Source organism: Lodderomyces beijingensis, assembly GCF_963989305.1.
Source record: "Lodderomyces beijingensis strain CBS 14171 genome assembly, chromosome: 5".
Lineage (NCBI taxonomy): Eukaryota > Fungi > Ascomycota > Pichiomycetes > Serinales > Debaryomycetaceae > Lodderomyces > Lodderomyces beijingensis.
In genome coordinates, this window is record NC_089974.1 from 851,808 (window position 1) to 878,794 (window position 26,987).

General features: G+C 47.2%; 14 protein-coding genes across 14 annotated transcripts; 7 read left to right on the forward strand and 7 right to left on the reverse strand. All coding sequences in view use genetic code 12, as the record gives it.

Moving 5' to 3' along the window:
• Positions 1-525: 525 nt before the first annotated feature.
• Positions 526-1,788, reverse strand: LODBEIA_P42470 (uncharacterized protein; the record flags this gene model as incomplete). Its single annotated transcript, XM_066974447.1, has 1 exon — positions 526-1,788. The coding sequence occupies one exon, from the start codon at positions 1,786-1,788 to the stop codon at positions 526-528; it is 1,263 nt and encodes a 420-aa protein (XP_066831185.1).
• A 1,848-nt stretch (positions 1,789-3,636) lies between these two features.
• On the forward strand, positions 3,637-6,765 carry LODBEIA_P42480 (uncharacterized protein; the record flags this gene model as incomplete). Its single annotated transcript, XM_066974448.1, has 1 exon — positions 3,637-6,765. One exon carries the CDS (start codon positions 3,637-3,639, stop codon positions 6,763-6,765), a length of 3,129 nt encoding a protein of 1,042 aa, XP_066831186.1.
• A 112-nt stretch (positions 6,766-6,877) lies between these two features.
• Positions 6,878-8,275, reverse strand: LODBEIA_P42490 (uncharacterized protein; the record flags this gene model as incomplete). Its single annotated transcript, XM_066974449.1, has 1 exon — positions 6,878-8,275. The coding sequence occupies one exon, from the start codon at positions 8,273-8,275 to the stop codon at positions 6,878-6,880; it is 1,398 nt and encodes a 465-aa protein (XP_066831187.1).
• A 244-nt stretch (positions 8,276-8,519) lies between these two features.
• LODBEIA_P42500 (uncharacterized protein) lies at positions 8,520-9,062 on the forward strand (the record flags this gene model as incomplete). Its single annotated transcript, XM_066974451.1, has 1 exon — positions 8,520-9,062. The coding sequence occupies one exon, from the start codon at positions 8,520-8,522 to the stop codon at positions 9,060-9,062; it is 543 nt and encodes a 180-aa protein (XP_066831188.1).
• A 332-nt stretch (positions 9,063-9,394) lies between these two features.
• Positions 9,395-10,579, reverse strand: LODBEIA_P42510 (uncharacterized protein; the record flags this gene model as incomplete). The annotated part of the gene is made up of 1 exon (XM_066974452.1): positions 9,395-10,579. One exon carries the CDS (start codon positions 10,577-10,579, stop codon positions 9,395-9,397), a length of 1,185 nt encoding a protein of 394 aa, XP_066831189.1.
• A 2,096-nt stretch (positions 10,580-12,675) lies between these two features.
• LODBEIA_P42520 (uncharacterized protein) lies at positions 12,676-13,440 on the forward strand (the record flags this gene model as incomplete). Its single annotated transcript, XM_066974453.1, has 1 exon — positions 12,676-13,440. The coding sequence occupies one exon, from the start codon at positions 12,676-12,678 to the stop codon at positions 13,438-13,440; it is 765 nt and encodes a 254-aa protein (XP_066831190.1).
• A 497-nt stretch (positions 13,441-13,937) lies between these two features.
• On the forward strand, positions 13,938-14,872 carry LODBEIA_P42530 (60S ribosomal protein uL23; the record flags this gene model as incomplete). Its single annotated transcript, XM_066974454.1, has 2 exons — positions 13,938-13,944; positions 14,451-14,872. 2 exons carry the CDS (start codon positions 13,938-13,940, stop codon positions 14,870-14,872), a joined length of 429 nt encoding a protein of 142 aa, XP_066831191.1.
• A 149-nt stretch (positions 14,873-15,021) lies between these two features.
• Positions 15,022-16,470, reverse strand: LODBEIA_P42540 (uncharacterized protein; the record flags this gene model as incomplete). The annotated part of the gene is made up of 1 exon (XM_066974455.1): positions 15,022-16,470. One exon carries the CDS (start codon positions 16,468-16,470, stop codon positions 15,022-15,024), a length of 1,449 nt encoding a protein of 482 aa, XP_066831192.1.
• A 249-nt stretch (positions 16,471-16,719) lies between these two features.
• Positions 16,720-18,425, forward strand: LODBEIA_P42550 (uncharacterized protein; the record flags this gene model as incomplete). Its single annotated transcript, XM_066974456.1, has 2 exons — positions 16,720-16,726; positions 16,807-18,425. The coding sequence occupies 2 exons, from the start codon at positions 16,720-16,722 to the stop codon at positions 18,423-18,425; spliced, it is 1,626 nt and encodes a 541-aa protein (XP_066831193.1).
• Positions 18,426-18,657: 232 nt separating this feature from the next.
• Positions 18,658-18,930, reverse strand: LODBEIA_P42560 (uncharacterized protein; the record flags this gene model as incomplete). Its single annotated transcript, XM_066974457.1, has 1 exon — positions 18,658-18,930. One exon carries the CDS (start codon positions 18,928-18,930, stop codon positions 18,658-18,660), a length of 273 nt encoding a protein of 90 aa, XP_066831194.1.
• A 1,076-nt stretch (positions 18,931-20,006) lies between these two features.
• On the reverse strand, positions 20,007-20,921 carry LODBEIA_P42570 (uncharacterized protein; the record flags this gene model as incomplete). Its single annotated transcript, XM_066974458.1, has 1 exon — positions 20,007-20,921. The coding sequence occupies one exon, from the start codon at positions 20,919-20,921 to the stop codon at positions 20,007-20,009; it is 915 nt and encodes a 304-aa protein (XP_066831195.1).
• A 736-nt stretch (positions 20,922-21,657) lies between these two features.
• Positions 21,658-23,292, forward strand: LODBEIA_P42580 (uncharacterized protein; the record flags this gene model as incomplete). Its single annotated transcript, XM_066974459.1, has 1 exon — positions 21,658-23,292. The coding sequence occupies one exon, from the start codon at positions 21,658-21,660 to the stop codon at positions 23,290-23,292; it is 1,635 nt and encodes a 544-aa protein (XP_066831196.1).
• A 173-nt stretch (positions 23,293-23,465) lies between these two features.
• Positions 23,466-24,227, reverse strand: LODBEIA_P42590 (uncharacterized protein; the record flags this gene model as incomplete). The annotated part of the gene is made up of 1 exon (XM_066974460.1): positions 23,466-24,227. One exon carries the CDS (start codon positions 24,225-24,227, stop codon positions 23,466-23,468), a length of 762 nt encoding a protein of 253 aa, XP_066831197.1.
• Positions 24,228-25,073: 846 nt separating this feature from the next.
• LODBEIA_P42600 (uncharacterized protein) lies at positions 25,074-26,249 on the forward strand (the record flags this gene model as incomplete). Its single annotated transcript, XM_066974462.1, has 1 exon — positions 25,074-26,249. One exon carries the CDS (start codon positions 25,074-25,076, stop codon positions 26,247-26,249), a length of 1,176 nt encoding a protein of 391 aa, XP_066831198.1.
• Positions 26,250-26,987: the final 738 nt, after the last annotated feature.

The window sequence follows — 26,987 nt, forward strand, 5'->3', positions numbered from 1 at the left end:
TGTCCAAAACTTGACACTCTTTTTTTTGGTGGTTTCTCCCGCCACCGGTTCGATTCCATCCACCTTGAGGGAATAGCAAGGTAAGAAACAAGCCGAAGGGAGGAATAGATTACGCCTCTATATATCTATATCATGCGACTAGCACGAGCCAGCTTAGCTCTCTTCACAATGGGGGTCTTACCGATCAGTCGCCCGTGAGCATGCTGATCTCCAACTTTTTGTTTGTTATCAATTTCTCCTCCTCTTTGATCTCCTTTTCCAGTTTACCTTTGGTATCGAAAGAGAGCTGAGCTGGCTCTCTTTTTACAATGGGGGCCTTACCGATCGAATACAGTCGTCAACAATCTTGTTAGTGAAACCGGTGGGTCTTCAAGTACTCGTTGACGAAAAGATATTCACTGCCGTACCAGTCGCCCGTGGGCATGCTGATCTCCAACTTTTTGTTTGCTATCAATTTCTCCTCCTCTTTGACCTCCTTTTCCAGTTTACCTTTGGTATCGAAAGAGAGCTGAGCTGGCTCTCTTTTTACAATGGGGGCCTTACCGATCGAATACAGTCGTCAACAATCTTGTTAGTGAAACCGGTGGGGCTGCTGTAGTCCTTCTCCATCTTTTGCGTCTTCAAGTACTCGTTGACGAAAAGATATTCACTGCCGTACCAGTCGCCCGTGAGCATGCTGATCTCCAACTTTTTGTTTGCTATCAGTTTCTCCTCCTCTTTGATCTCCTTTTCCAGTTTACCTTTGGCATCGAGATCGGGATCGTCGGTAGCGGCAAACTTCTTGTTGTACTGCCAATCAACTAGCCAGTAGCAGATCTTGTGAACGGCAAGCTTGACATATTCCGGGGTGACGAAAAGATCTTCCTCTTGCTCGGTTTTGGTTGTGAATTCGGTCAAAGTGGCCTTCTTGGCGGGCGCCAGAGTTTTTGACCGGTCAACCGCCGACGCAAGCTCGGTCTCGGTGGGCTTTTGCAAAAGGTGAGTTTTCCATAGGATCCATGCGCGGCAAAAGTCCTTGACATAGTCCATGGTCATGGTGGGCACCCGCACTTGTTTCGGGGCCAACGACGCCATTCGATGGCACCGGATAAACACAATCAAGGAGTAGATGTAGCCCTTGATATCCGGGGATATAAAGACCGACGCCATCTTGGCTCGGAGCTCGAGGATCGTGGGCTTGTATCTATCCGGGCCAAGGGTCGAGCCAGCCGAGACTGAGACTGGAATAGATGCATCGTCGAAATTGGGGAAATTGACGCTCTGCCAAAATTTTTCCTTTAGAAAGATGTAGAGCTTCGCCTCGTCAAACAAACGGTACTCGAGAAATGGCACAATGGCAAAAATCTCTGGTTTGTAAATCTGGACCACGCTCTTGCCCATGTGGACACTGGCCGGTGGGTTGTCCATGTACTTGGCCTTGTTCATTTCATAGTGGTCAATTTGTAGAATCATCTGGTACAACTGCTTCTGCAACTCCTGGCTAGATCGCTGTAAGTTCTGCCACACGATCATCTGCTTAAAGTAGCGCTTACCGTCTTTTGCAACCAGAGTCAGCTTGTCGACTATCGCCTCTAGAGTCTGGTGCTGGAGCAAGTCAACCACGGTGTACTCTTCGGGCTCGAGCCCGCAATTTTTCAAGACAGCTGCTGTAAAATGCGGAATTGCTTTACACGAGTCCTCACATGAGACGACGAGTCTTCGCTTAGCTATTAAGGATATCGACAACGCAGTATACACATTGTCCATGGCGGCGTTTACTAAGTAAAGTGATACATAGGTGTGGTTCATAGATAGGCTATCAGTGGATCTCAGTGTCGTGATCTATTGTCGCGAAATGAAACGAAAAAATGAGACATCAGCATAAACGACACTCGCCAAATTGCAATGTCGCGGAATCAGCAATTGGTAGCGCAACATTTTCACGACATAAAAACGCGACAGTATTTTTCAGCAAGACGTGCCATAGCACAGAGAGCCCACAAGTCAGCGCAATCCACTGAATGCAACGCAACGCAAGCACCCCCCTCCCCCCCACGCTGTGTTCTTCGTGTCCTTTTGAGTAACATCTGAGGTAAATGTTTCATCCGTTTAGAAACCTAGAGCCGGTTTTTGTTTAGTTGTTTACCCAGAGCTGGGTGAAGCCTATTTCACCAAGACAAACAACAAGAAAGTCATTGTCCTCGGTCGCTTGTTCACTCGGGGCCATGTTATAATCCGTCAAGCCTTAGGAACGAATGCCAAGTCAAACGGTCTTTTTTGGGGGGGTACTCGACTTTTCTTGGGCAAGAGGAAACAAACAATGTTATGGCCAGCGTAGTTCTTTGCAAGACGAGACTCCACCAGCGCAAAAAGCCCGTAATTAACAAGTTTCCCTACAATATAACCAAAATTGCATGATTGCCACCGACAATCTTGCATCCTGGTTAGAGAAAACAGAAAAAACTCGCAAGAGCTAGCTCGCCATTTAGCAGCAAGTAGGAGTCATAGCAGAAAGTGGAAAAATGCAATAGCCAAAAATTGCAGTTTTTGCAGCTCCTGCGAATGGGTGCAAAATTAAAACAGACACGTCTTCTCACCACCAAACAAACAAAGATAATATACACTGCAAGAAAGAAAATTGTCCCAACATGGATAAAAACAACTGGAGGAAAGGAGACCGACCCTCTCCCCTCTCACCCCACTTGAAACCAAGTGGAGTTGTGTCACCTCACTTGTACGGGAGAAAGACCCTGCTGGTGGATGCCAACAACGACGCTTCTTTTCATACTGTAATGCTGATACTGCAAAACTTGAAAGTAGACAATCCAACACAACATAGACACACCTCTGCAAGTCAAAAGTGAGCGATCGGAGCACTTAGCAGTGAGACGACTTCCAAATGGGAGATGCTTCTCCTCTCGCTTGTCCGTCCCCCCTCCAAGAGCTTTCATTTTGCGAAAAATGGCCAAAAAAGAAGAAGGAAAAGAAAAAAAAAACAAAGCAAAGAAAGCCCATTAAGTCTGCAGTTGTAAGATTTTACCAAGTGGGAAAGGAGCTTGTGGTTGTAGTGACAGTAGCAGTAGTGCTGGTGTCAGTGGTGGTGGTGGTTGCGTTCAGGTGAGAATATGCACGGCAAAATTGCCCACAACAACAAATATTAAAAGTAAACAGAAAGAAACACCGCAACTCGAACCGAGCCCCAGACCCAGTCCTGGCCTAAACTCAACCTGTTGAATCGAACTTCCCACTCTCTGGCCGTTGTCCCACCCCACTGGCCTTTGTTTCTTTCTCTTTTTTGCTTGTCAATTCAGGGTCGTTTCGTTTCAATATCCCATCCTCGAATAGCACTGGTGGTGAAAAAAAAACAGAGGCGCTCCCTACAGTTTTTTTTTTTCTTTCCTACTGCAAGTAACGGTTTGGCAACACAATTTACACATTTTTGACAACCACAGCATTGGAAGGGCCACCACGAGTCAAGACCCGTCAAAAGTGAAGCTGCTGCTGCTATAGCTGTTGCTGTTACCGCTCGGTTCGAAACGTCATCACCTTTTTCCCCGACTGAGCTCCTTTTTCACAGGGCAAAAGCGACAAGTTGCCAACCACAACTTCAAGGAAAGAGGAAAGAAGTAGGGGATGCTGTTGAACCAATCTCCGTCCATGTACTCGTTCCCCAACTTTATCCGGGCGCCGGAAAAGAATACAAAACCGTTGGACAACGCGTTTCCGGCGTTTAACCCGCAGTACCACTACAAAAGCGTGTACGAGAGAGCCGGGTTTGACATCAACAGGGGGCAGCATGGGAAACCGCGCCATGCAAATGATTCCAGCAGCAGTGTGCCGCTCTCGGAGTATAGATTTTCAGACAATGGCAGCGGCAAACCTCTGCAGCCAATGACTTCGAGGTCGGAGACTTTTTTGCAACACCAGCCAATTGGGAAATCGACGATGCAACAGGAGGAAGGAGGAGGAGGAGGAGGAGGAGGAGAAAAAAACAACATCTCATCTGGCTTGCACCAACAGCGGACTGCTGACTCGCTACACTCATTGCGAAAATCTGGCTCCGGTTCCCGTTCCGGTTCGGCCCCAGCTTCGGCGCCAGCTTCTTCGTCTTCGTCACGATCGAGCAAGTCTCTGTCTATGAGCTCAAATCTCATGGGCAGAAACAACGGCAACAACATGATCTACTGCTCCACAACAGTCACCTCGTTCCACAATTCTTACGACCACCCTTTGACAGCAGGAACCCCCTCGGAAACACTCTTTGGAAATGGACTGTCCACGGGCGCAAGAAGCCAAAGAATGTCGTCCAACAGCAACCTTTACCAGGTGCAGCATCCGGGCGTACTCGATTCAATCAGCCCAGTGTCTTCCGGTGCAAGCTCGCAAAAGAATGTCAAGAACTTGACTCTAGAGTTGGAAAACGGAGATTCTCAATCGATGCATTCGAAAATTTCATCCTCGCAACAATCGTACCATAGTCAAGCACTCAACCTACTGTCTCACCCGCGAGACCCTAATTTTGGCAACGGGCGCGTTGAAAAATCGCCTGGATACCCTTCAGCGCTCGCGTCGAAAAATGGCGCACAAGACATTTATGGTCAATCAGGGTACCATGTTCAAAACCAGGAGACATCCATCGAAATTGGTTGTCCTCAACAGCAACAGCAACAGCAACAGCAACAGCAACAGCCATTTGACCCGAGAAGATTGAGGCACCAGCAGCCTCAACTGGCACCAGCAGGTGCGGGCCAGTACTACCCACAAAATCGGGCACCTTATGGTCAACCCCAGGGTTATTCTGCTCAGCCGACGCAATACCAGCAACAACATCCGCAACAACCAATGGCGAGCCTAACGCCGAGGAAGCACAGCTTCCCTGAGCAGCGTCATCGCTCTCCAACAACTCAGGAGTATCAACAGCAGTATCACATGGAGCGACAAATGGGCGCTAATCCACAATTGGCCCAGGGCGGTTATTTGCCATTTCAACAATTGACTCCTGTTAACAAACCCTTTAATAGCGGGAGACCTAAGCTGCCTCTTCATATGCACCATCAAAATGGCTCAAGCCCGAGACTCAGACAAATGCAACTGATGCCTCAAATGCAAGCACATCCAATGCCTCAAATACGTGTTACCACGGCTCCTAGCGTGCAGGACCTGAAAAGCCAAGGTTTTTCCCAGAGACATCAAGAATCTCAGCTGAGTTTGGGGTATAGTCATCCGCCAAGGCTGCAAGAAAGAGCTCCAGCAGTGATGATGCACTCCCAGTCACAACAACAACAACAACAGCAACAGCAACAACAGTTTGTTGCACTCACTGCCAACACCCAACGAGCAAGATATTCTGAGATCAGAGATGACAAACTTTCCGGTGCTTTGGATGACTTGAAACTCGACATTGCAAGTCATAAACACAGAGGTGGAGAAAGAGGAGCAGGAGGAGGAGAAGGACAAGAAAAAATGGAGACACAATCACCGGAGTTGCCCAACTCGTCTCCCAGCATGCTGGGATTCTCAAAATTTCCCCAGCGTTTGGAGCACGACGGAAACAATAACAGTTTCAAAGCACCAACTTCTCACTACGATGAGTCCGGGAATGAGCATCTAGACGCGTTCAGCGATATGGAAAATGGCAACAGGGAAAATAGGGCAAGTCAATTGTCGACTGTTAGTTCGATCCTTTCTAAAACTTCATCCGCGGCGGAAAAAGAGAAGCGCATTGAAGAAGAGCTTGAGAATAGATTGAGAAGCTTGAAGGATGCTGGAAGCTATGATCAGTTAAAGAGTGCTGCTACTAGCCAGCGATCTGCCGAGAGAAATAACGATTATTCCGTCTACGATGGCGCTCGCGGTACCTCGCCAGCGGCAGTGGAGGTGCCTTCACGTGGGGTGTTTTCACGCGGGGTGCGTCTCACTGACGAACGAAACGGCGGCAGTGGTAATGTTGGCGGCGATGGCGATGGCGATGGCTATGGCGCTGATGACAAGGACAGTAATTGCGATGAAATGTCGATTGCATCGATTGAATCCATCCAACCGCTTGCAGTGTCGCCCTCTGCCGTATCACCCACACGCAAACCTGTGCCCGCGTCGGATGACCCCACGAATATGACAAGGAAGGACTCGGCAGAGTACAAGAAGATTATCAATGAGTTGAATGTCATTGAACAGGAAATGCGCGCAGATAACGAAACTCCATCATTCGCTTTTACGCGTTCACCTCCACCAGAACACGACGAATTTGGCAAGAATAGCGGTAACAGTAGTATCACCGAGATGATGAAGGGGAAAATTTATGCGCCAGGTGCGGGTCCGTGTCGTGCCTGTAATGGTATAATCGACCCTGGTGCAAAAGGGTCGCTCAAACCAATATTTACACGTACCCCGGGCGAACTTCTGGGCCAATGGCACCGTGGCTGCTTCACATGTTCGTACAATGGATGCACTATACATTTTTCAAACAAGAATCAGCAATGTTATATTTTCCAAGACTCGCCGTATTGTTTCCAACACTACCACTTGTTGAATGAGTCCACGTGTCTTTCATGTGGAGTTGGTATCGAGGGGATATGCATTGAGAATGATTTAAGCCAGAAATGGCATATTCAATGCTTGACTTGTTCTGAATGTAAGCAGGCTGTTGTCGACGTCGGCGAAGGTGGCGACTACTACTTTTTTGAAGATCGGGTGCTTTGCCGGGATGACGCGCTCAGGATGATGGATAAAGAAGTTAAAAAGGACGACAGATTCGAAAAAAGACGCACTCGTGTGTTTCATGCTTAGAGGAGGATGATTGAATCATGTGCGTTTATTAGACCCAAATTGTATTAAAATTTTTTTTTTGTTTTCATTTGCATCAACCAGGCACCCACGTCAAAGTGTGTCTTGATCTTGTTTAAGTATCCTCTGCGACTCCATTCATGTAATCTTTATCATCATGAGAATCATCAGCAAGTTCGGCACGTTCGCTAGTCTGCCCGTTCATCTCCAGGTCTCGCTCGGGATGTTCATTTGCACCGCTGCCATTCATGGTGGAGTCTCCGCCATTAACAACATCACCGCCCGTTTTCACCTCACCCACACCCTCATCATGCGAGCCATTCTTGGGTGGCTCGCGATTCATCTCGAAGATGTGAACGACACCATCAAGCGAGCCACTAACCAACACCCGCCCCTCGTCAAACGTATCCAAAGTCAAAACAGGTGAGCTTTTGCCCGTGTCGTCGTTGTTGTCATCAACGTCATTGTGGCCGCGATCACCATCACGGTGGCGCCACACTAGGTTTTTCAGCTTGATGTCCCAGCATAATATCCCCGAGTAATCACTGCCGCTGACGATCAACGCGTTCAGACCATAGGTAATAAAACGAGCTTCACAGTTGTATTTCTCACAGATTGGCGTTATCGCTGCCGTTTTCGTCGTTGTTGTCGTTGTCCTATCTATCCGTTTCTCCATCTCGTCACTCGCCTTCTCTTGATCCTCCCCCGCGGCTCCGCTCTGAGTCTCAGGCGATTTGGTCCGCTCCGGCCCCACAAACGTCTTGACTACGCGATTCGCGACAAAGTCCCACAACCGCAAACAGCCATCAAAGCACAAGCTCAACACATACTTGCCATTCGGGCTAACCACCACGTACCCCACCGCGTGCATATCCATGCGCGCCAAGCTCGACGTGGCCGTGCCATGCGAGCTATTCGTGGTGAGGGTCTTCAAACACTGGTACGTCTCAGTATCGAACAACCGAATCAAGCCATCGTACGACGCCGATATAATGATGGAGTCGTCCGGGGTGATGGAGATGCTCGAGATGGGGTCTGCGTGCGCTGCGAGCGTCGTGAGCGGGCGACCCGAAATTAAGTCCCATATCGTGATTGTCTCGTCCGATGAGCCTGACACAAGGAGGTTGCCGCGGTGGGCGAACTGGAGCGTGGTGGCGTGGTAGGTGTGTTTGCGGAGGGTTTTGATGCATTTCGCGGTGGGCACGTTCCAGAGCTTGATGGTGGTGTCGTCGGAGCAGGAGGCGAGAATCTCGGGGTTGTGGGGCAGGAATTGCACGTCTGATATTCCTCGCGTGTGGCCCCGGAGCTCGCATATGAGGACGGGGGGTGATGGTGCCGTAGAAGACGTTAGAGAGTAGATTTTTATGCTTGTCGATGTGGAGAGTGCCAAGTGGGTGCCATTGGGTGATATTCGTGCTGCGGTGACGGGGGCCAGTTCTTGCAATTTGTGTTTGAGTGTGTATAGTTGCGACGTTAGCGGGTCCCGATTTCCCACATGACCCATTGCTGTCATTCGTGGGCTCTGTTAATGATGCAACGGTGGTGGGAGATGCGCCAACTTCTTTTGAATACATTTCAGATGGTGAAGGGAGGTTTGAAGCAAAAAGCCGCACGGGATGCCGCATTCGGAAATCCCCAAATTTGTTGATAATTGCGAGAGTCAACATGACAAACGAAAGGCGAACCCTTGAAACCGACATCCAACGGTCTCAACAGCAACCACTACCACCACAACAGAGACTACAACCGACGCTAGAATGGAATACCAAAACAACTTGTTCAAATTCAACCTATCAAACCTCCACCTTCCGAAATCAGCAAGGTTACGCTCGTTCGGAATTTATTTATCAGGAGCGTTATTCTCCATCGGCTTCTGGTCCTTGATAGATGCGTCAATCTACTCCAAGACGGTCAACGCCAGCGACGTGCACGTGACGTTCATAGACTGGATTCCCCTTATTTGCTCGGGCTTGGGGATGTTGATTGTCAACTCGATTGAGAAACACAATTTGATGAATAATAATCTTGATGGGCAACAAGCGGGGATGTTTGGAGACCAGGGGAACTATGTATGGGCAGCTCGCGTGATCTTGTTCTTGGGGTTCAGTTTGTTGGCGGGTGGCTTGGCTGGCAGTTTTATGGTTCTCATTTTGAAATATTTGATGAATCATTATACTTTCCCCACGTTGAGTATGGGGGTTGCCAATGTTGTTTGTAATGGGTGTGTGATGTTGAGTTGCATTGTGTTGTGGTTGAGTCAAAACATCGAGGATGAGTATAGTTATAGCTTGGCTTTATAGGCAGAGGTTCTCCTTTTTTTTTGATTCGAAAGAAAGATTAGCAATTGTCATGTTTCAATGATTTGCCTGTAGAGAGGACCTTTAGGTTTTTTTTTTTTTTTTAAGGATTCTATAAATTATTGTAAATTTCATTAACTAATACTCGAGAGATTTCTAGAATCATAGCAGAAGTAAAGGTATCATTTGATGCTATGGGGTTGGAAGGAGGAAGGCGAGAGGGGAAGGGAAGAGCGGGGAGAAAGGTGAACTAGTAGGGTGGCATTGGTGGTGTGGATGATGACAGTTGTGGCCTTGGGTTGTGGTTAAATGGTGGGGGTGGAAGCTCAGGGTGGTCAATGTATCTTTAGTTCATCTTTGTATGGACCCAATAACCCCAATTCAAAATCACTAAAGTTAAACAATTGGAGTTCAATCGGGGTCGAAGAACCTCTCGGGTATACTTTAAATTCTCTACTTTTCAATTCATCAAAAAATGCATGTGCCATAACTCTCTTTGGGCTTGCTCGTTGTTCAGGATCGTAAACCAAGATTTTCATCAACAAATCAATTGCATCCGCAGGCGAATTACTGAAAATCTGTCTAAATCTTTCTTCAATGGTGCAGCTGAATAGTTTCGTTGTATACATGTTGCCACGATATTGCGGATTGCTCTTGAAGAAAAAAGTGTTTGGTGGTGGACCCAACAATTTGGCAATTTCCTTGAGTTGCGATTCCGGCGACAGACCTTGGAAAATCGGTTTCCCCAAAAACATCTCGGCAACAACACAGCCCAACCCCCATATATCAATCTTGGTGGTGTATAAAGAGCAACCAACAATCAATTCGGGGGCTCGATAATATCTCGAGCATATATAGCTCACCGAGGGTTGATTCGGTTCGAGTTTCTTGGCGGATCCAAAATCGCATATCTTCAATCTGATCGTGTTGGGGTCAACAAGGATATTCGAAGGTTTGATGTCTCGATGGCTTATTCCAAACCCGTGCAAATACAACATGGCTCTTCCCAACTGGAAAGTGTAGGCTTTCATATGTGGGTAAGGGATGGTATATTTCGATTGTCGGTAAAACTTAATCTCTGTTTGGAGGTTGGACGGTAAGCATTCCATCACCAAGTTTTGGTAGATTTTGTTATCGGACGAGCTTTTTTTGTCGAAAAAGAACCTCAAGCTGACAATGTTTGGGTGCTGGACCACGCGCAAGATTTCAAGTTCCCTTGATTTGTATTCTGTTTGAGCGGGCACTCGCTTAATGGCAAATGGTCCCAACCATTCGTCTTTGCTTGTGGTTGCACCGCCATTGTTGAGGTTTTTGTTGCTAGCCCCCAGTTTGCTGCTGCTATTCTGCTCCGAGAGAACCCCGCCATCTTCGTAGCGCAACACCGCCTCGACCACCGTTCCAAATGCTCCTTCACCAATCTTCTTGTACTCTCTGATCGTCATTCGGCTCGGCGCCGAAGTCTTGTTGCTAAAAACCTGCGGCAAAGTGTATTCATTGACAAGTGCTGCCGTCTGCGCCATCTCTCTCTCTCTCTCTTTCTAATCTGTATCTGTACTGTAATGTATTTGTAGGTGTATTGTCTTGCTTCAATTTGCCCGAAGAAATCCAACCACTTGCCAGGCAATCGATCGCGTGTGTATAGGGTATATGTAGACGTGTTTGAGTGTGTGGCTGTAGGAGATAACGGCCAAGGGTAAAGGGGAGGGTTCAACTGAGTGGTGTCTCTAAAAATGTAAATCTAAATTTGCCCTTTCTCTAAATAAAAAAAGGAACCCGCTACTGCGCTCGTTGGTCTCCTAGATAAGCGGCAAGTGTGAGGGATGGTTGCTCCTTGATCTGGCAGGGGTATCCTCCGACTCTAACAAGGGTGTATTGCGACTATACTGGGTGCAAGCGTGTGTCTATCTCAGCTGATAAAGAGTCCCTGGTGACTGTTGATTGGTGACTCTATGGACTGGGTGTTTGTAGGTGGCAATGAAGTCGTTGGACTCCGCTGGGGCTTTTTTTAGTTGGTGTCTTTTTGATCGACTGGTGGGTGTCGCGTTTTGGTGTCGCGTTTTGGTGTCGCGTCGTGTGTCGCGACACGCCCTTTCGGATTCCCCCCCCTGCGGCTCATTGAATGCGCTATTGATTTATCACAGGACTGTAGAGGAGAACCACGTCACGGGCACCAGTTGTGGTTAGAGCGGGGGTGAGGAGCTATCGTGACCCAGCAGACTGAGATTTACTAGTTGGAATGGCTGAAAGTGGGAGTGAAAGTAAGTATATATTGGTTGAAGAGACGACTTATCTAGAGAAAATGGGCACTCCCCCCCCTCTCGCCCACGATATCAAGTTCGTGGGTGAGCTTGAGTGAGGTTTTACAGGCACAGTGGGAGAATAAGCCATGGACAAGCAGCAGTAGAGAGTTGCGTTAGACTAAGACCAAAGCTAGCTGATTTTTTTTCAAGTGGGATCTATGGCGCTTTACTAGATCTGCAAGTCTCTATCCACGTTTTTAGGCAGGGAAAACCCCTGCCGTGGCTGGTGAAACAAGCAAGGTTTAATTTGGACCTGGAAACTACCGCGGATGTTTTTGCTTTTACCTTGGATCTCTGTAGAGCTGCTGAAAGATGGCGTGGTTCAAGTGTTTGCAAATCCTTTAACCCTTGATATTGCGCCTCTCTGTCTCTCTCTCCCGGCCACGCGCTTCGTATTCACCTGTTCTTTTTTTTTTGCAGCCAACAAGACGATACTGGTGGAACAGAGTTGACGCTACACACCACGACAGATTTAAAACATTCTCCTACTTTTCGGCATCCTGTTTAGTAGCTTGATCTCTGGTCCAATAGCTGACTTGTTGAGAAGTAGGGACTCTACTACCACCAAATTGGAAAAGGCGACAGGCACCGCGAGAGGTTTCCCTCTCCTGGTCTCTTCGCTGAAACTGAAATTATTGATAACCACCCCCGTCGTTTCAAATTCAAATTCATTCAAACATTCTCCTACTTTTAGCGCCCTGTTTAGTAGCATGATCTCTGGTTCAATAGCTGACTTGTTGTTGAGAAGTAGGGACTCTACTACCGAATAACCACCAAATTGGAAACACGAGAGGTTGCCCAAAAACACTCCCCTCGCTGGAATTAAAATTGAAATTGTTGATAACCACCCCCGTCGTTTCAAATTCAAATTCATTCAAACATTCTCCTGCTTTTCAGCGCCCTGTTTAGTAGCATGATCTCTCGTCCAATAGCTGACTTGTTGTTGAGAAGTAGGGACTCTACTACCACCAAATTGGAAAAGGCGACAGGCCCCGCGAGAGGCTTCCCTCTCGTGGTCTCCTCGCTGACATTGGAATTATTGATAGCAACCTCCCCCCCCCTATCCCCCCCCCCCCCCCCCATCGTTTCATTTTGGCATAAAGATAAGGGAACTACTCGTAAAAGGCATATACCGTGCCTCGGGTTACAGCTGATGTAGATCCAAAAAGGAAGGTCGCTTGGTAGCACCGCTGCTTGGGGCGATCAACGGATCAATTTTTCAAAACCGTACCGTGCAGAGAGACGAGTTTTAGAGGCCAACGAGGGAAACCCAGCCTGGTCGAAGCGCCAAAACAAATATATAAACACATAGGTCAATGTTTCTCCACAGAAGCCTCGGGTGTCTAAATAGAGGCTCATCGATAATAACCCCAGCACTCAGGCATGGCCTCAAAACACGCATAACTCCACCGACGTTGGCACCATCAACACACTATTTTTCCACAACGAAACCAAGCGGTCAAGATGCAGCAACAACTGCCACTGGCACCAGCACCACGAGAAGCTCGCTAGCCAGCTTGAGTGACAAACTAGAACAACAAGCAGCAGAACGAAGCTCACCTGAGCCATCGCCATTATCGCCAGCGTCTGCCTTCTCCTCGTCCAAACCCACCAAGGCCCAGGCCAATGAAAAAGTCGTGCTTTGGAAACTTTACGCAAGATTCAACAGACACAACACCAGATGCACCTTGGTCGCCGTAGTGGAAGACTTGAACTTTATGCAAAATAACCAGCATTTGTCTTACAACGACCAGGTGCTTTATTACTTGCAATTGCCCCACAAGGTCAAATACAACGTCAGTGCCGGTATGTTGGGGTTCAAAAAGTCGCAGAGACAGGAGTACGAGGCTGCGTTCCAGGTCAGCGCCAAGATGTTCAGGACCATCGAAGAAAGAGGCTACATTGGTCCCAACGACAAGATCGAGTTGGTCTTGACCAACTTCGGCAAGGGGCGTGAAGCCTTCCAAGCGGCGTTGTTGGGCAAGGAAGGCTCGAGGATCAAAAAGAACATCGTCAGGGTCGTTGAAGGCACCAAGCTCAAGTTTGGCGGTGACAGAGCAAAGAAATTACGTCGTTTGTAAGCTGCAACAAGGAAGCTGGAGAAAAGAGTGGCCTGGGCGCATCCGACAGTCTGTATATATATATCTTAAATCCCTTTTTTGTTGTTGTTGTTGTGGGAGTAACCAAATTGACCACCTTGACTTTAGCCAGGCTTGGTTCGCAAGAAACAAGTTACAAATAACAACTTCCTTTCCGAGTATACTTGACTACCAAATAATCACGTGATCAAGCCCCCCTCAGCAGTAAGCCCTAAGCCCTATCTCCGTGCACGTGCAATCAACCTCTATAGCCCAGTGCACGACCCCATTGGAATGCATGTGGTAGCGTAATTTTCTCCCGCGCAGTACTCTCGCTACGGAGTACCCCGAGCGCGGCGCCTCCTCGCGGTAGAGCCTCTGCCCGTGCCACACTCTCTCCCGCAGTGGGCGCACGAAGCGAAAAATATTCTGGCAGTACTGAAATTTTTTATATCCAGAGACCTTCAACTGACCAGTTCGTTTCATCATCATCATCAAAAATGGCTCGTATGTTTCGGAGACACTAGCAGTTTGAATGGAAGAGTAGGGGAGATTGAGGACATGTGAATGAGTGGGAGCATCGACAATTTGGAAAAAAAAAAGAGAACAAGCAAATCATTGATGTTCATGACTGAAAAAAAACCACCATGCACCTCCTTGGAATGACCATCTTTAGGTGCAAGGAGACGCTGTTTATGGTTTTTTTTTTTTGAAAAAGAGGCGAGGGTCTCATGAAGGATTTTGGTTTTATTAGTGGAGAGTACTGGCGATGCAATGCAAAGTGAGGACCAAATCGACGGGCAACAATCTGGGTGTACTGACCAAGTTCAAATTCGAAAAAAAAAAAATTGAATCATTTGGTCGAGGAAATCATGGTGTGCCAGGGTCTTTCCTCCAGCTATTATGATCCGGTCCGCAGTCCCCAGTTCCACGTCTCAGTCTACTCCCTTTCCTCTCCTTTCTTCCAGGAAAAAACCCTCCAACAACTGTTACTAACAATATCCCATCTCTAGCAACCACAAAAGCTTCAGCAGCAAAGAAAGCCGCTCTTAAAGGTACAAACTCCCAAAAAGTCACCAAGGTGAGAACCTCGACCACATTCAGATTGCCAAAGACCTTGAAGTTGGCCCGTTCTCCCAAATACCAGAGAAAATCCGTACCACACTACAACAGATTGGATGCTTACAAGATCATCATCTCGCCAATTGCTAGTGAAACCGCCATGAAGAAAGTCGAGGACGCCAACACCTTGGTTTTCCAAGTCGACATCAAGGCCAACAAGCACCAGATCAAGGCTGCCGCTAAGGAATTGTACGATGTCGATGTCGACTATGTCAACACTTTGATCAGACCCAACGGCACCAAGAAGGCATTTTTGAAGTTGACTGCTGACCACGATGCTTTGGACATTGCCAACAAGATTGGTTACATCTAATCGAGTCGAAGTTGGTAGGACGAGGGAAACAAGAGTAGCGTTTTGTACATTTATTAATATATATAATCTGAAACGGGTTGAGAAATATAGATATGCATGCAAGCTCTTGCCATGTGATGTACTTCTATTCTTTTTTTTTTTTTTTTTACTTATTGTCGTGATAGTAGCTGATTGAAAGTTGAAGCAAAGGTCCAGTACCGCATCTTGAGCCCCCCGTTTAGGTGTCGTAGAGCCTGCTTCACCTCAACGTCGATGGGAGTGGACGAAGTCACGAAGCGGTTCATCGCATGATACATCTCTTCTAATCTATCTCCAATCAAGACATCTTTGATTTTATCAAGGCCGAAAAAATAGCATGCTTCGTCATCGGTTGAGACTTCCACGAAAAGAGTCGATTGCTGCGCCTCGTCTTTCAAAATGATTCTGAATGGTGCAAATTGCATCGTTTGGCCATGGGGTCGCAAGGTGAAGATCTTGAATGGGAGTATTCCGGCAACTTGCACGTTGACAAGTTTAACTTGATCCGGTTTGGAGTTGATTTGTTTTAGTTCGGGTATGTTGAATGATGGGGGATCCAGGGTTGGTTGCGATGACTGCACATTCGGACTCAGAGTTGACCATTGCTTCGATGGCGATGATGATGATGATGCTGTGGTGGTGGTTGCATTCAAGACGTGCTCTACATCCAAATCGTCATCCAGGAATTGGAAATCGCTATCATTATCCAACCCAGCGGGGATCTGCGACTGAACAGTCGTTTGATGACTCGGCCGCTTCTCATGCGACGTGGAGTCAACATCAGCAAAAGTCGAAGCTACTTGCGTCGTTGATGTTATCTCATGGTTTTCCTTTGAAAAATCGTGACCTTGAGCAAGGGCGTCTTCGTCGCCGCCATCAATGGTATACTCCTCCTCTTCCCCCTCTTCTTCCCCCGCTTTCTGCGTCTCGCCCAACCATTGGCTCTCCTTGAACCCCGGGTACTGCGAAATCAGCTCAATCATATCCTCCATCGCGCCAAACTCCCTTAGAAACAGCGCAAGCCCGAAATAATGCACAGCAGAAGCAAACTCCCTCTCGCCTCGACGCCTCTTGAACCGATCCATCAAATCAACAAACTCAACTTCAATCCCGCGCATAACCGTGCGCGGATCATTCCCCTGGAGCAACTCAACCCGAGTGCTCAACCCATCAACACACGTCGAATTCTTGACCCGCAAATCAAACCGACCACGCGCAAAGATCGGATCCCGAGGCTCACCACCGACATTCGCAAACTCGCAATTCACAAACGACTCAAATTGGCTCGAATCCATCTCCAAGCTGAAAATCTGCGACTTGTCCCAGATTTGGTCCATGGGGAAATACTCGGCGCGGACTTTTGGCGGTAGCACATTCTGGGCTACGCATGTGCGTCGATGCGGTGTCGTGAGGTCGGTGATGAGGAATAACGAAGTGGAGTTTTCGTGGGGCCATGTTTTGATGTAGGTTATTATCATTGGTATGTCAAAGGTTATACGCGTCTCCTTTTGGATCTGCTTGGGAAACGGAAGGGTATTTAGCGGGCCGTGGTGTATTGTTCTTGTTGTTTTGAGCGCCATTATTCTGGTGTTCTCTCGAAATTGAGCAGACCCGCGGCTAGTTGGTGAGGAGGTTTAGGAAGCGAACAGTAAATGAATAATTAAATGAATGGATGAGTGGTGGCGATGCTGGTGGCGGTGATGTTGTTGGTGGTGATGATGGATGGGCTTCAGATATATTTCGAGATTTGAGATGCGCTTTCTGTCAAAAAAATCCCCCCCTCCTCCACCACCGCTGGCTGACTTTGTCGAAAACAACGAACTTCATCAATGAAGAGTACGTAAGACACCCCGAACTCACACCTTCATTGTTACGATTCTTTTAGTTTTTCCAAATATATACTGATGATCCGCTAGAGAAAATCCCCAAGCTTACCAAAAAGCAACAGTCGGCTTCCAAAACAGAATCAACCACGACGCAGCCGGTGACTGCTGAAGACATCTTGGAGCAAGGGTCGCTAGATGAAGAAAGTGGAGATAGATGGCTTGGCTCCGACGTATCCAAAGCATTGCGCTTTTACCAAAAGGCCTATTTATCGTATCAACAATGCATCAGATTGAGCTCGACGAGCAATCCCGATGCATACTACAATCTATGTCGGTTGACATTGGAGGTGTATTTGCTATTCAAGAACAATGACGGGTTAGACGTGGAGACGTTGGAGAATGTCGACGAGGTTATCTTTGCTCAAGATTCCGTAGTTCAAGAACTATCGCAGATTTACGACTTGCATTTTAAATGCTTAGAGATATTGCAACCATTGGGTGACTTGCTGTCGGATTTGGTTTTCAATACCATTGCCGTTTGCGTTGAGGCATTGGAGTCTGACCAGTCCAAAAATGGCGGTGCGAGTTATGAAGAAATTTGCGCTGTGTTCAGCAAAGCTTGGGTGCTTTTGGAAATGTTGGTGCAAAGACAGGTGCTGGAGTTGGAGAATTTCGTTGAGGAATTGGCAAAAATCACAGACACCCGGCCGCAAGGCTCCGACACCGACACCAACAACAGCGCGCCCCAGCTGGGGCAAAAGGAAGAAGAGTATGAAAGTGAAGAAACTACCCAGCCGGTGGACTTGTACGAGACCATTGTGCTTGGACACCGGTTGGTTCAAGCTCTATATGAGAGTTCAGACAGGGACCAAGTTGAAAACTCGCGAAATCTACTGAGCCTGTGTCTTGAATTGATGAACGGCGTAACGCGCGTGCTAACTCAATCGTTCAGCGCACAGGCAACCGACAAGAACAGTATGCTTGAGAATATCAGTGAAGAACAGTTGTCTAGTTTGGCAATCTCCCACACGAGCCTCGCGGTGTTGAGTCAAAATGACGTCCTGAGAGCGGTTGAAATGTGGCAGCTGTCGCCCATCGCCAATACTGCCGAAAAATACATGGTCGCGTCGGATAACGTCCAGACACTATTAGAGCGAAACGAGGTGGGATTGGATAAATTAATAATCTTGGGACCCCAGGAACCCCAGGACGCTGGCAAGCAGTTGTTTTGGCAGGCGTTGAAGTTCCAAAATGCAACCCTCCAATCAGCTGAGGCTCAACTTTCTGAAACTTTAGCTGCGAAACGAAAAGCACCACTGGGGGTCGAGTTAGGTATTGGGTCAATAATAGTCCAAATTGCCGGTTTGAAAATAGCTCGAGCCGATATCAATTTTCAAATGAGCCGCATACCTGATTTCCCTAACTCGGCATCTCACGCGTCTCAATTGGTGCAAAATGTCAAGATTTTGCTTAAAGCAGCTGCCAACTTGGCCAATACCAGTGGCGGTTTGCGTGAGAGACAAACGGAAAAGATTAATCGAGACACGAAATTGAGCGAAGCCATATTCAGATTGTGTTTGATTGAAGGAAAGAGCAGCATAGACGAGTTGGACCAGATAATGACGCGGCCCCGATGGATCAAGCAGGTGCCAGAGATCAGGAACTTGGGCTACTATGATTCACTCATTGCCCATTTGCCAGCGGAGTGAAAACCCTTGTATAAAATAATGTATATTTTGACTCTATATAAAGCAGGAATAAAACAAACAAAAAAAAAAAAAAAAGCTTCAAAAACATACTATGAAAATGACATCGTCATGATGGTCCTTTGTATCTAAATAACCAGCTCTAATACCAAAAAGCCAACCCAACTCAGCCGAAACCAAACCAAAACCAAATGAAATGAAATGAAAAAAAGTAATTTAAAAGTACTGTTCAATGCTATACCGGGACATCAAGCGCGTCAGCATGGCCAACCTCAACAACGATATCCTCAAGTCCATCAGGTATGTCAGTGAAATTGTTGCTCCAGTAATTGTTGTAGTACTGTTCGGCAAAGGCACCGCTGCCATTAACCGGCTCAGCAGGCGAGCATCGGCTCGCGAAAATGGGCGAATCTAGATATTGTAGACTGATCGAGGGGTTCCTCGAGCTATTCAACACCACTTGTACGATGTTTATCTTGATTAGATGTATGATCCACGCCACCTTCATTTCCCTTGACTCAAGTTTACGCTGCCGTTTTGAACTTTATGCAAAAGTGGGTGATTTGCTTTGCTCAGATGCTGATTTGGCGAATTAGCTAAGGAAGAAGCCAAAAACAAAAAAAAAAAGCGAAAAATTTTTCACTTGACGTACGACGGTGGTTGTCTTTCCTATATATATTATTATTGATGCTTCTATTATATGTATCTGGCAAAATACCCTCGTGTTGTTCGTCTTGCTCTCTGATATGAGATTACGGTTCGTGGTATTATTATATCATCTTGAAACGGCCCCCTAGAGACACAGACAAAAGCAAGTCACGTTTTTTTGGTGCGGCGGAGACGAATCGGGTAATTCAGGGTGCGAAAGAGGAAACACGTGTTTGGGTGGAGGGCCGCGCGGGTGTTCCGTATTGGGTAAGAGCCGAGTTCCGTGGGGATGCCCGATTGGGACTATATCCGAGGTACTAAACAGGTGAACAGCACCCACAACCACCCCACCGCCAGAACTTGAGAGTCAATCACGGGGTAAGGAAGGATGTAGATCAGGAGGGGGAAGATCCGAGTCGTGAGATGAAGCTTGATGTATTTTATCATTTCCGTGAATGATGTTTTTTTTTTGCTCCTCATTCTGGTGTACTTGAGGAAATACTCCAGCAGAGGCTATTTCCCCACCGGAAAAGTGATGTCTTGTGGGTCTCGTGACAGCTTGACACTTGTGTCAAAGACAATATCATTGAGCTGTGGACCATTTAATATATACAATTCTCGCAATTGTCGTGTTTTACGTGTTGCTGATCTTGCTAGTATTCGTGATGTTTTGAATTTGCTCTACTCTTGTTCCAGTCAATTCCGTTCTATTTCCTACCGAAATTTTTGGTTAAATTCCGCCAGATCAACTGCTACATGGCACATATACATACACCGAAATCTAGTGGCCGACTGGACACTGGTCCAAAAAACCAAACAACACCAATTAAATATTTTGTTTTTCACTTGTATAAATCAAAATTCTATATATTATGTACAAGACTCGACAATTTATAACCTAGGAACCATCGAAGAAAAAATGAAAAAAAAAAGTCTCTACTTACGCAACAATTTGTCAAATGCAGGAATCAAAGATTGAGCCATGGCAAATGAAAACACCAATTTAGGACCAGTGGTCAACAATTTTGGAGTCAATCCTTTGAAAAAAGCCGTGATGCCTTCGTTTTTAAACATGTTTTTCAAAATGGTGAAACCTCCTTCGGGGTTGTCAAAGTTTCGATTTTGAATTCTGGTCTTGATCACGTCTAATGGCGCACTAACAATCAAGGAAGCACTGGCACCAAATATCGAGGTAACGAAATTTTGCGTCCAGGTAGCCTGGTTATAATCCTTCAATCCGAAAATGTACTCCTTGGCAAACGAGTTTCCCCCAAACAACGCAAAGGAACCCGGCGCGTTTCTAGCCATTGTCCATCCCCAGCCTCTATATAACCCAAACCCTTCATCAGCAAGCACCTTCAAGAACCCTCTGCCTCTAAACGACTCGGGGTTTGTTTGACGTTTGATCTTCAACACGTCCAAGGGCAACAAGACAACCTCACCAATCCCAATGAGGGACCCGGCAGTGGCGCTCATCAAAGCCTTGCCGTTCTTGGGGCCAAACCAGCCATCAAAGTCATCTTTAAAGTTCTTGGTCAAGAACTCATTGGCAAATGGCTGGCCACCGTACTTGTAAATTCTTTGTAGAATTTTGTAGCATGCAGCATATCCCAAGCCGGGGAACAACGTGAAGCATCTCTTGACAAACGGTTCTGCGGCTGCTTGTCTAAAGATGACCTGGTTCAACTCGTGCAAGGTGGTGACCTTGGTGTGGTTCGACATCAATCTCTTGGAGATGGTGTCGACGGGGTGAAAGACTCCAATTTCGGCGATACCTGCAGCTGCAGAGCCGAGAACTCTGGCTGCTGCCGAGGTCTTCTTGTCGCTGGTAGAGTGAGCAGTAGGAGACATTCCTTGGTGGTGCTGATGCTAATGGACCTGGTCTATTGTGGATATATGAAAAGTAGAAAGAAAAAATTGCTTGAAAAATTTCGCAGTGATTGAGAGTGAGGGAGCGGGTGAGTCTTTTGCACATCGCGGTTAGCTCAAATCACAAGCGAATTTGGATTTCCTTTTCTGGAATTTCCCACCGTATGTTGGTGCTCTTGTAAGCTCCACAGGTTTGAATAAGCCAGGAGACCACGGCTGTCAACAGGACTGGTAGAACGAATAGAAGACTGAGGACTAACGTGGTTGGAACGTATGAGGTTTCTCCCTTTCAACAAAAGGAACAAAGCTTGCACTCACAGCCGTGCCGAGTTTGTAAAAAAGTTTAGTTTTTTTTCCTTTCTTTCTGGTTTACTCTTCCCATGGCGATTCTAAGATCAGATCTACTTTGCTAGTTCTATAAAGTCCAACCCATGGACTTCCCACAAGGCCCGATTCCTGCCTTCAGATGGCTCAGCTAGTAGTAAGGCAAGGGAGATGGGAGTGTCGTGTCGCGACTTGTATTTTTTTTTTCACGACAAGCGGTGTCCGAAACGGGACAATGCGGCTCCAACTGGCAGGCCCACCTCTCACACTTTTTTTTTCAAAACACCAATGTCTATGAAACCAGCATCTCCTGTCTGCCCTTTTCTTCCCCGCTGGCTCTAGTTGCAACAAGAACAATAGCCAGAACTTGGATTGGCGGCGGTCGTGAATTGATATGACGGATGTTCTTACCGAGTACAAGAATAAGCTCTCAGAGTTGAGCTTCAACTCGCAGCCCATCATAACAGAGTTGACCCAGAAGGCAAAACAGCACCCGGAACTTGCAGACCAAATAATGGACTTGGTTTCGGAGCGGATCTACCATACCGTTCCCGAGCAGAAGCTTTATGCGTTGTATGTGCTCGATGACATTTGCAAAGTGATAGGCAACCCCTACAACATCTTGATTGGAGACGAAATCTACAGCATCTTTGTCCATGTGTTTCAGATGAACAACGACACGATTCGAGATAAAATGGTCCGGTTATTCAACACTTGGAAAGTGAGCACGTTGAGAAACACAGACATCTTGACTTTCCCGAAGGAACAGCTCAGCAAGATTGAGCAGTTTTTGAAAAAGGCCGAGTACCCAAGACCGGTGGTGACCAGTCCGCGACAACGAACACCGGTGGCCATGGCGGCGGGGGTTCTTCCTCCTCGACCGGGAGTATCGCTTCAGCAATCGCTAATAAACGACATTGATCACTTGATACCGATATTTGAAGCCCAGTTGCGCGGCAACAATAACCGAGATGCAAAGGTTCACGACAGATTCAAGGCGTTGAACAAGCTCAAGACCTTGTTGCTGTCGAAGGAGATGAAACCGGTGGAGTTGGAGGCTATCAAGACCCACATTGTCAACATCCAGGCCCAGACAGTTACTCCTGCCACCACTCCTATCCCACCACCACACCCACAACCATCGCCTGCAGCTATAGTCAACCCTGCCATGGGGTTATTCCAAGACTTGATCTTGTCGGGATTGGTGAAAAAGGAGCAGGAGCCGATACCAGGCTCAAAGCCGGTTTACACCTTGATGTTCCCAGAAGAAAAATACTCGCGCGATCAAGGCATGATGGATCTAGACACTTTGGAAGATATCTTGCTTCAAAGCAGCTCGATACCAAGATCGGAGTATGACAAGTTAAAGTTTGTCGAATTGATGAATGTGATGAAGAAAACGGCCGACGGCGACTTGCAGCACTATATCAACAGCAACAAGCCTTCGTCTAGCTTAACCGACCTACTTTACGATGCCAAGCCTTCCAAATGTTCCATTTGTGGCAAACGGTTCGCGACCGATGCCGAGGGCACCACAGGCAAGAGGTTGCATTTGGATTGGCATTTCAGGATGAACAAGAAACTGAGCGTTAAGGGAGGCAATATCCAATCGCGAAATTGGTATCTTGACGACGTAGACTGGGTTCAATTTGACGAAAATACAACCGTGCTACAGCGAACTGATCAGAAGGAAAACTCTTTCCTTGCTGATGAAGGAGCAGGAGGTGGAGGAGACGGTGTTGGTGCTGGTGCTGGTGCTGGTGCTGCCGGTAACGGCACTGGAGGACAAGCTTCCTACGTTGTTGTTCCTTCAAACGACACCAACATGAACAACAGATGCCTCATTTGTCGAGAACAAGTTCGTGCCAAATACAACGACGAAATCGGCGAGTGGGTCTGGAACGATTGTATGAGACAGTCGGGAGAGAAAAACCTGCGAAGAATTGTGCATGTGAGCTGCTATAACGACAGGAAAAGAGCCGCTGATACCGACTTGAACCCATTCAACATCAAAAGAGAAAAGATTTAAACCGTGTCATGTGTGCATGTATGTAAATGAGGAGAAGAAGCCCTTCTTTTTTAAAAAAAATATATGTACGTAGAAATTTTTGGCTAATCTTTTTTTCATTTTCTTTTCCTTTTCTCTCTTTCTTTTAGAGTGACAGTATCAACACTCTGGGGACCCCAAAATATCCACAGGCTCTACTGGCCCAAACATTTCAAAATGTCTCCCCAGACCTTGGCAGGCTTTTGAGAAGCATCAATGCCCAGCCAGATGCCAGTCTTTTTGTAGTACTCCACAATTGGCTCCGTTTGCGCGTGATAAGTCACCAATCTCTTTTTCAAAGCAGCCTCATTGTCGTCCGATCTCTGAATCAAAGGCTCGCCCGTGATGTCGTCGGTCATTTCCTTCTTTGGTGGCGAAAAGATCTTGTGGTAGGATCTGCCTGAAGCAGGATGGACCAATCTGCCGGTGATTCTATCAACCAACAACTCGTCGTCGATTTTCAACTCAATGGCATTTTCAAGAGGAGTTTTTCTCTCTTGCAACATCGAGTCCAATTTCTCGGCTTGAGGGATAGTTCTGGGGAACCCGTCCAAGATAAAGCCCTTTTTGCAGTCCTTGTTGCTTTCCAACTCCGACTTGATCATGTTGATCATGATTTCGTCGTTGACCAATCCGCCTTGGTCCATAATCTTCTTGGCCTCCAATCCCAACGGCGTGCCTTGTTTAACTTGCGAACGCAACATGTCTCCAGTAGCCAAATGGCAAGCGCAGAATTTGTCCTTGAGGTCCGTGGACTGAGTGCCTTTACCTGAGCCGGGCGCTCCGATCAACACCAATCTCAACTGTTTAGCGAAATCTGGCCCTGCGCCTGTTGGGACAATGCCAATTTTCTTTTCCAATTGCTGGATTCTGTCGTGCAACTTAGCTACTGTCTCTTTCAATTCTTCAACTGACATCCTGGTATCCCAATAATACTTCCTTAATTAAAAAAAAATGCCCGAAATATGTGCTTTCTGAAGAAAGTTGAAGATTTCGTTGTCTACTTTTTTTTTTTTTTTTCATTTTCTCCCCGGACTCCCAACATCGCGAGATTTCGCGGGCATAGGGCCGCTACGTTTGGCTTGTTTTCATTGGCTACGGGGTAGCCAAACGAACAGGACCAAATGGAGCCACCAACAACGACCCCCGAAGGGGAATTACACCAACGGTGATAAGCCTGGTCTAGGGACAAGGGCTGAGAATCAGCTCTTGTCTTATTACATCTTTCATGTTCTGAGCATAGTTCGGGGTTTTGGGATTGGTGGAGATCTTCATTCAAGCCGTGGTTGCGAAAAACAAAAAATAAAAAAAAAGGGGAAAATCCAAGAAGCAAAAATTGCAGGGATTGAATGAAAAATGTGTCTATACAGACCTAACTAGAAGATGCCGAATCTCCTGGTGATTCTGAAGCTCTGGCTACATAGAAAAAGGCGGTGCACCGTCTTCCAGAAGCCAGATGGTGGATGATCCTAGAATGAAACGCATTTTGCACACGTGCAATCATGCCATGCAAGCGGGGATGGTCCGTCTCTCGAGTAAAAAGCTTTAGCTGCCGAGTCATTGATCTACTCTGGGAAAAGGCCATAAGGAACGGAACCCACGTAAGTAAAAGAACCAACCGAGTTTCTTGAATCACTAGTTCTGCAACTTTTCACCCTCCCCCCCCTCTATGTCTCCGCGGAAAACCTCGGCCGAGGAACAGTAGTGAAAAACAAAAAGAGTTACCAGCTACATTGTTTGCAATAGCGTCACCCGATGAGCAAATGCCGTGGAGATCAACACTACAAGCGTCAGCAACAGTAATATCCCTCCTCCTCCTCGTGAATGAGCTCCGGAGAGCATACAACAGGCTAGAGCAGCAGCAAAACACACTCACGCCGCTCCCGCCCACGACCCGAGGCATCGAGTCCCGCATCGGCAACACGCCTTTGATCGAAATCAAATCGCTATCGGCAAAGACAGGATGCAAGATCTACGCCAAGATGGAGCTCTGCAACCCCTTCGGCAGCGCCAAGGACCGCGTCGCGTTGGCGATTATCCGCGCCGCTGAGGTTCGCGGCGACTTGGTGCCCGGACAGGGCGACGTGATATTCGAAGGCACGTCGGGGTCTACGGGGATCAGCTTCGCGGCGTTGGCGAACGCGCTAGGCTACGTGGCTCACATCTGTCTTCCAGATGACACTTCCCCGGAAAAAGTCCAGTTGTTGCAGACGTTGGGCGCCGTGGTGGAGAAAGTCAAGCCCGCGAGCATCGTTGACCCCAACCAGTATGTCAATGCCGCCAAGCGCGGCGCGGACGAGATCAATAACGATGCCAATGATCCTCGTAGAGCTGTGTTTGCTAACCAGTTTGAAAACTTGCATAATTGGCGCGTGCATTACACTACGACGGGGCCCGAGATTTTGCGGCAGTTGGATCGCGTCGACGTGTTTATCAATGGCAGTGGCACGGGCGGCACCATTGCTGGTGTGGGGCGAGCTTTGAAAGAGCATAACGAGGCAACTAGGGTGGTCTTGGCTGACCCACAAGGAAGCGGGCTAGCTAATAGAGTCAATTTTGGCGTGTTGTACGATAGTGTGGAAAAGGAGGGCACGAGGAGACGGCACCAGGTCGACACTTTGGTTGAAGGGATTGGCTTGAGCAGATTAACGCAGAATTTCAAACAAGCTGAAGCTTATATCGACGAGGCTGTCAAAGTCAGCGACGCAGAAGCGCTCAGCATGGCTCAGTATCTCTGCATGAACGATGGCTTGTTCTGGGGCTCTTCGGCAGCGGTGAACTGCGTTGCTGCGGTGAAAACTGCAATGAAATATGGACCCGGTCACAACATAGTGGTTATTGCTTGCGACTCTGGAGATCGGCACTTGAGCAAGTTTTGGAAAGAAGCGGCAAAAGTGTCAAAATCGATATCATTAGAGGAAGTTCTTCTGTTGAACTAGGAAATCTAAGTTGCAACCTGTGACTATTAAAATATTGCGAATTTGAGCAAAATATATAAAGTTTTTGGTTCATAACTTGGATTCACCTTCACTTGCGACAATTACTCAAGGCCCGAGGCAAGTCCAACGGTGCTGGAAAATCCTGAGCTGCGCGTGTCGGTGTTGCAAACGAAGGTGTTTCAAAAGAGGACCTACTTTTAAACCTCCTGGTCCGCGGAGGAAAATCGGCGTTGATTTCGGGACGGTTTAGTTTCAAACGTTCAAGTCCCATTTGACTGAATGGATGGGCAAGACGGAAGGAGATGATTGACTCAATTTCGGGGTATATGGACCCCTTGGTAGGGGACTCAACTTATCTTTCGGGTGGAGTGATAACTCGCAACACATATGGTGTAAATTTGAGCGGTGATAGCGACGAAAACGGGTTGATAATTTTACTTGTGTAGACGATTCATTTTGAACAAGTTTCCTGGTTATGATTTGCGGTAGATGATAACTCGTGAGTTTCGCTTCATGGTGAATTTGGGTTTTTCTTTCTTTGGTGCCTGCCATTGACTCGATATTTGCTACTTGACTGGTTCTTGAAAGTTGTGTTGCTCCCCTGCTTTCAAAGTGCACGGTTTATCAACAATTTGCTCTACGTTTTGAGCTCAAGTTCCAATGGTCCATTCCCTTCTCCTCTTGGAGTGAGCAAACATCTCTATCACACATGCCATTGAGAATCCAGTGTGTTGCAAA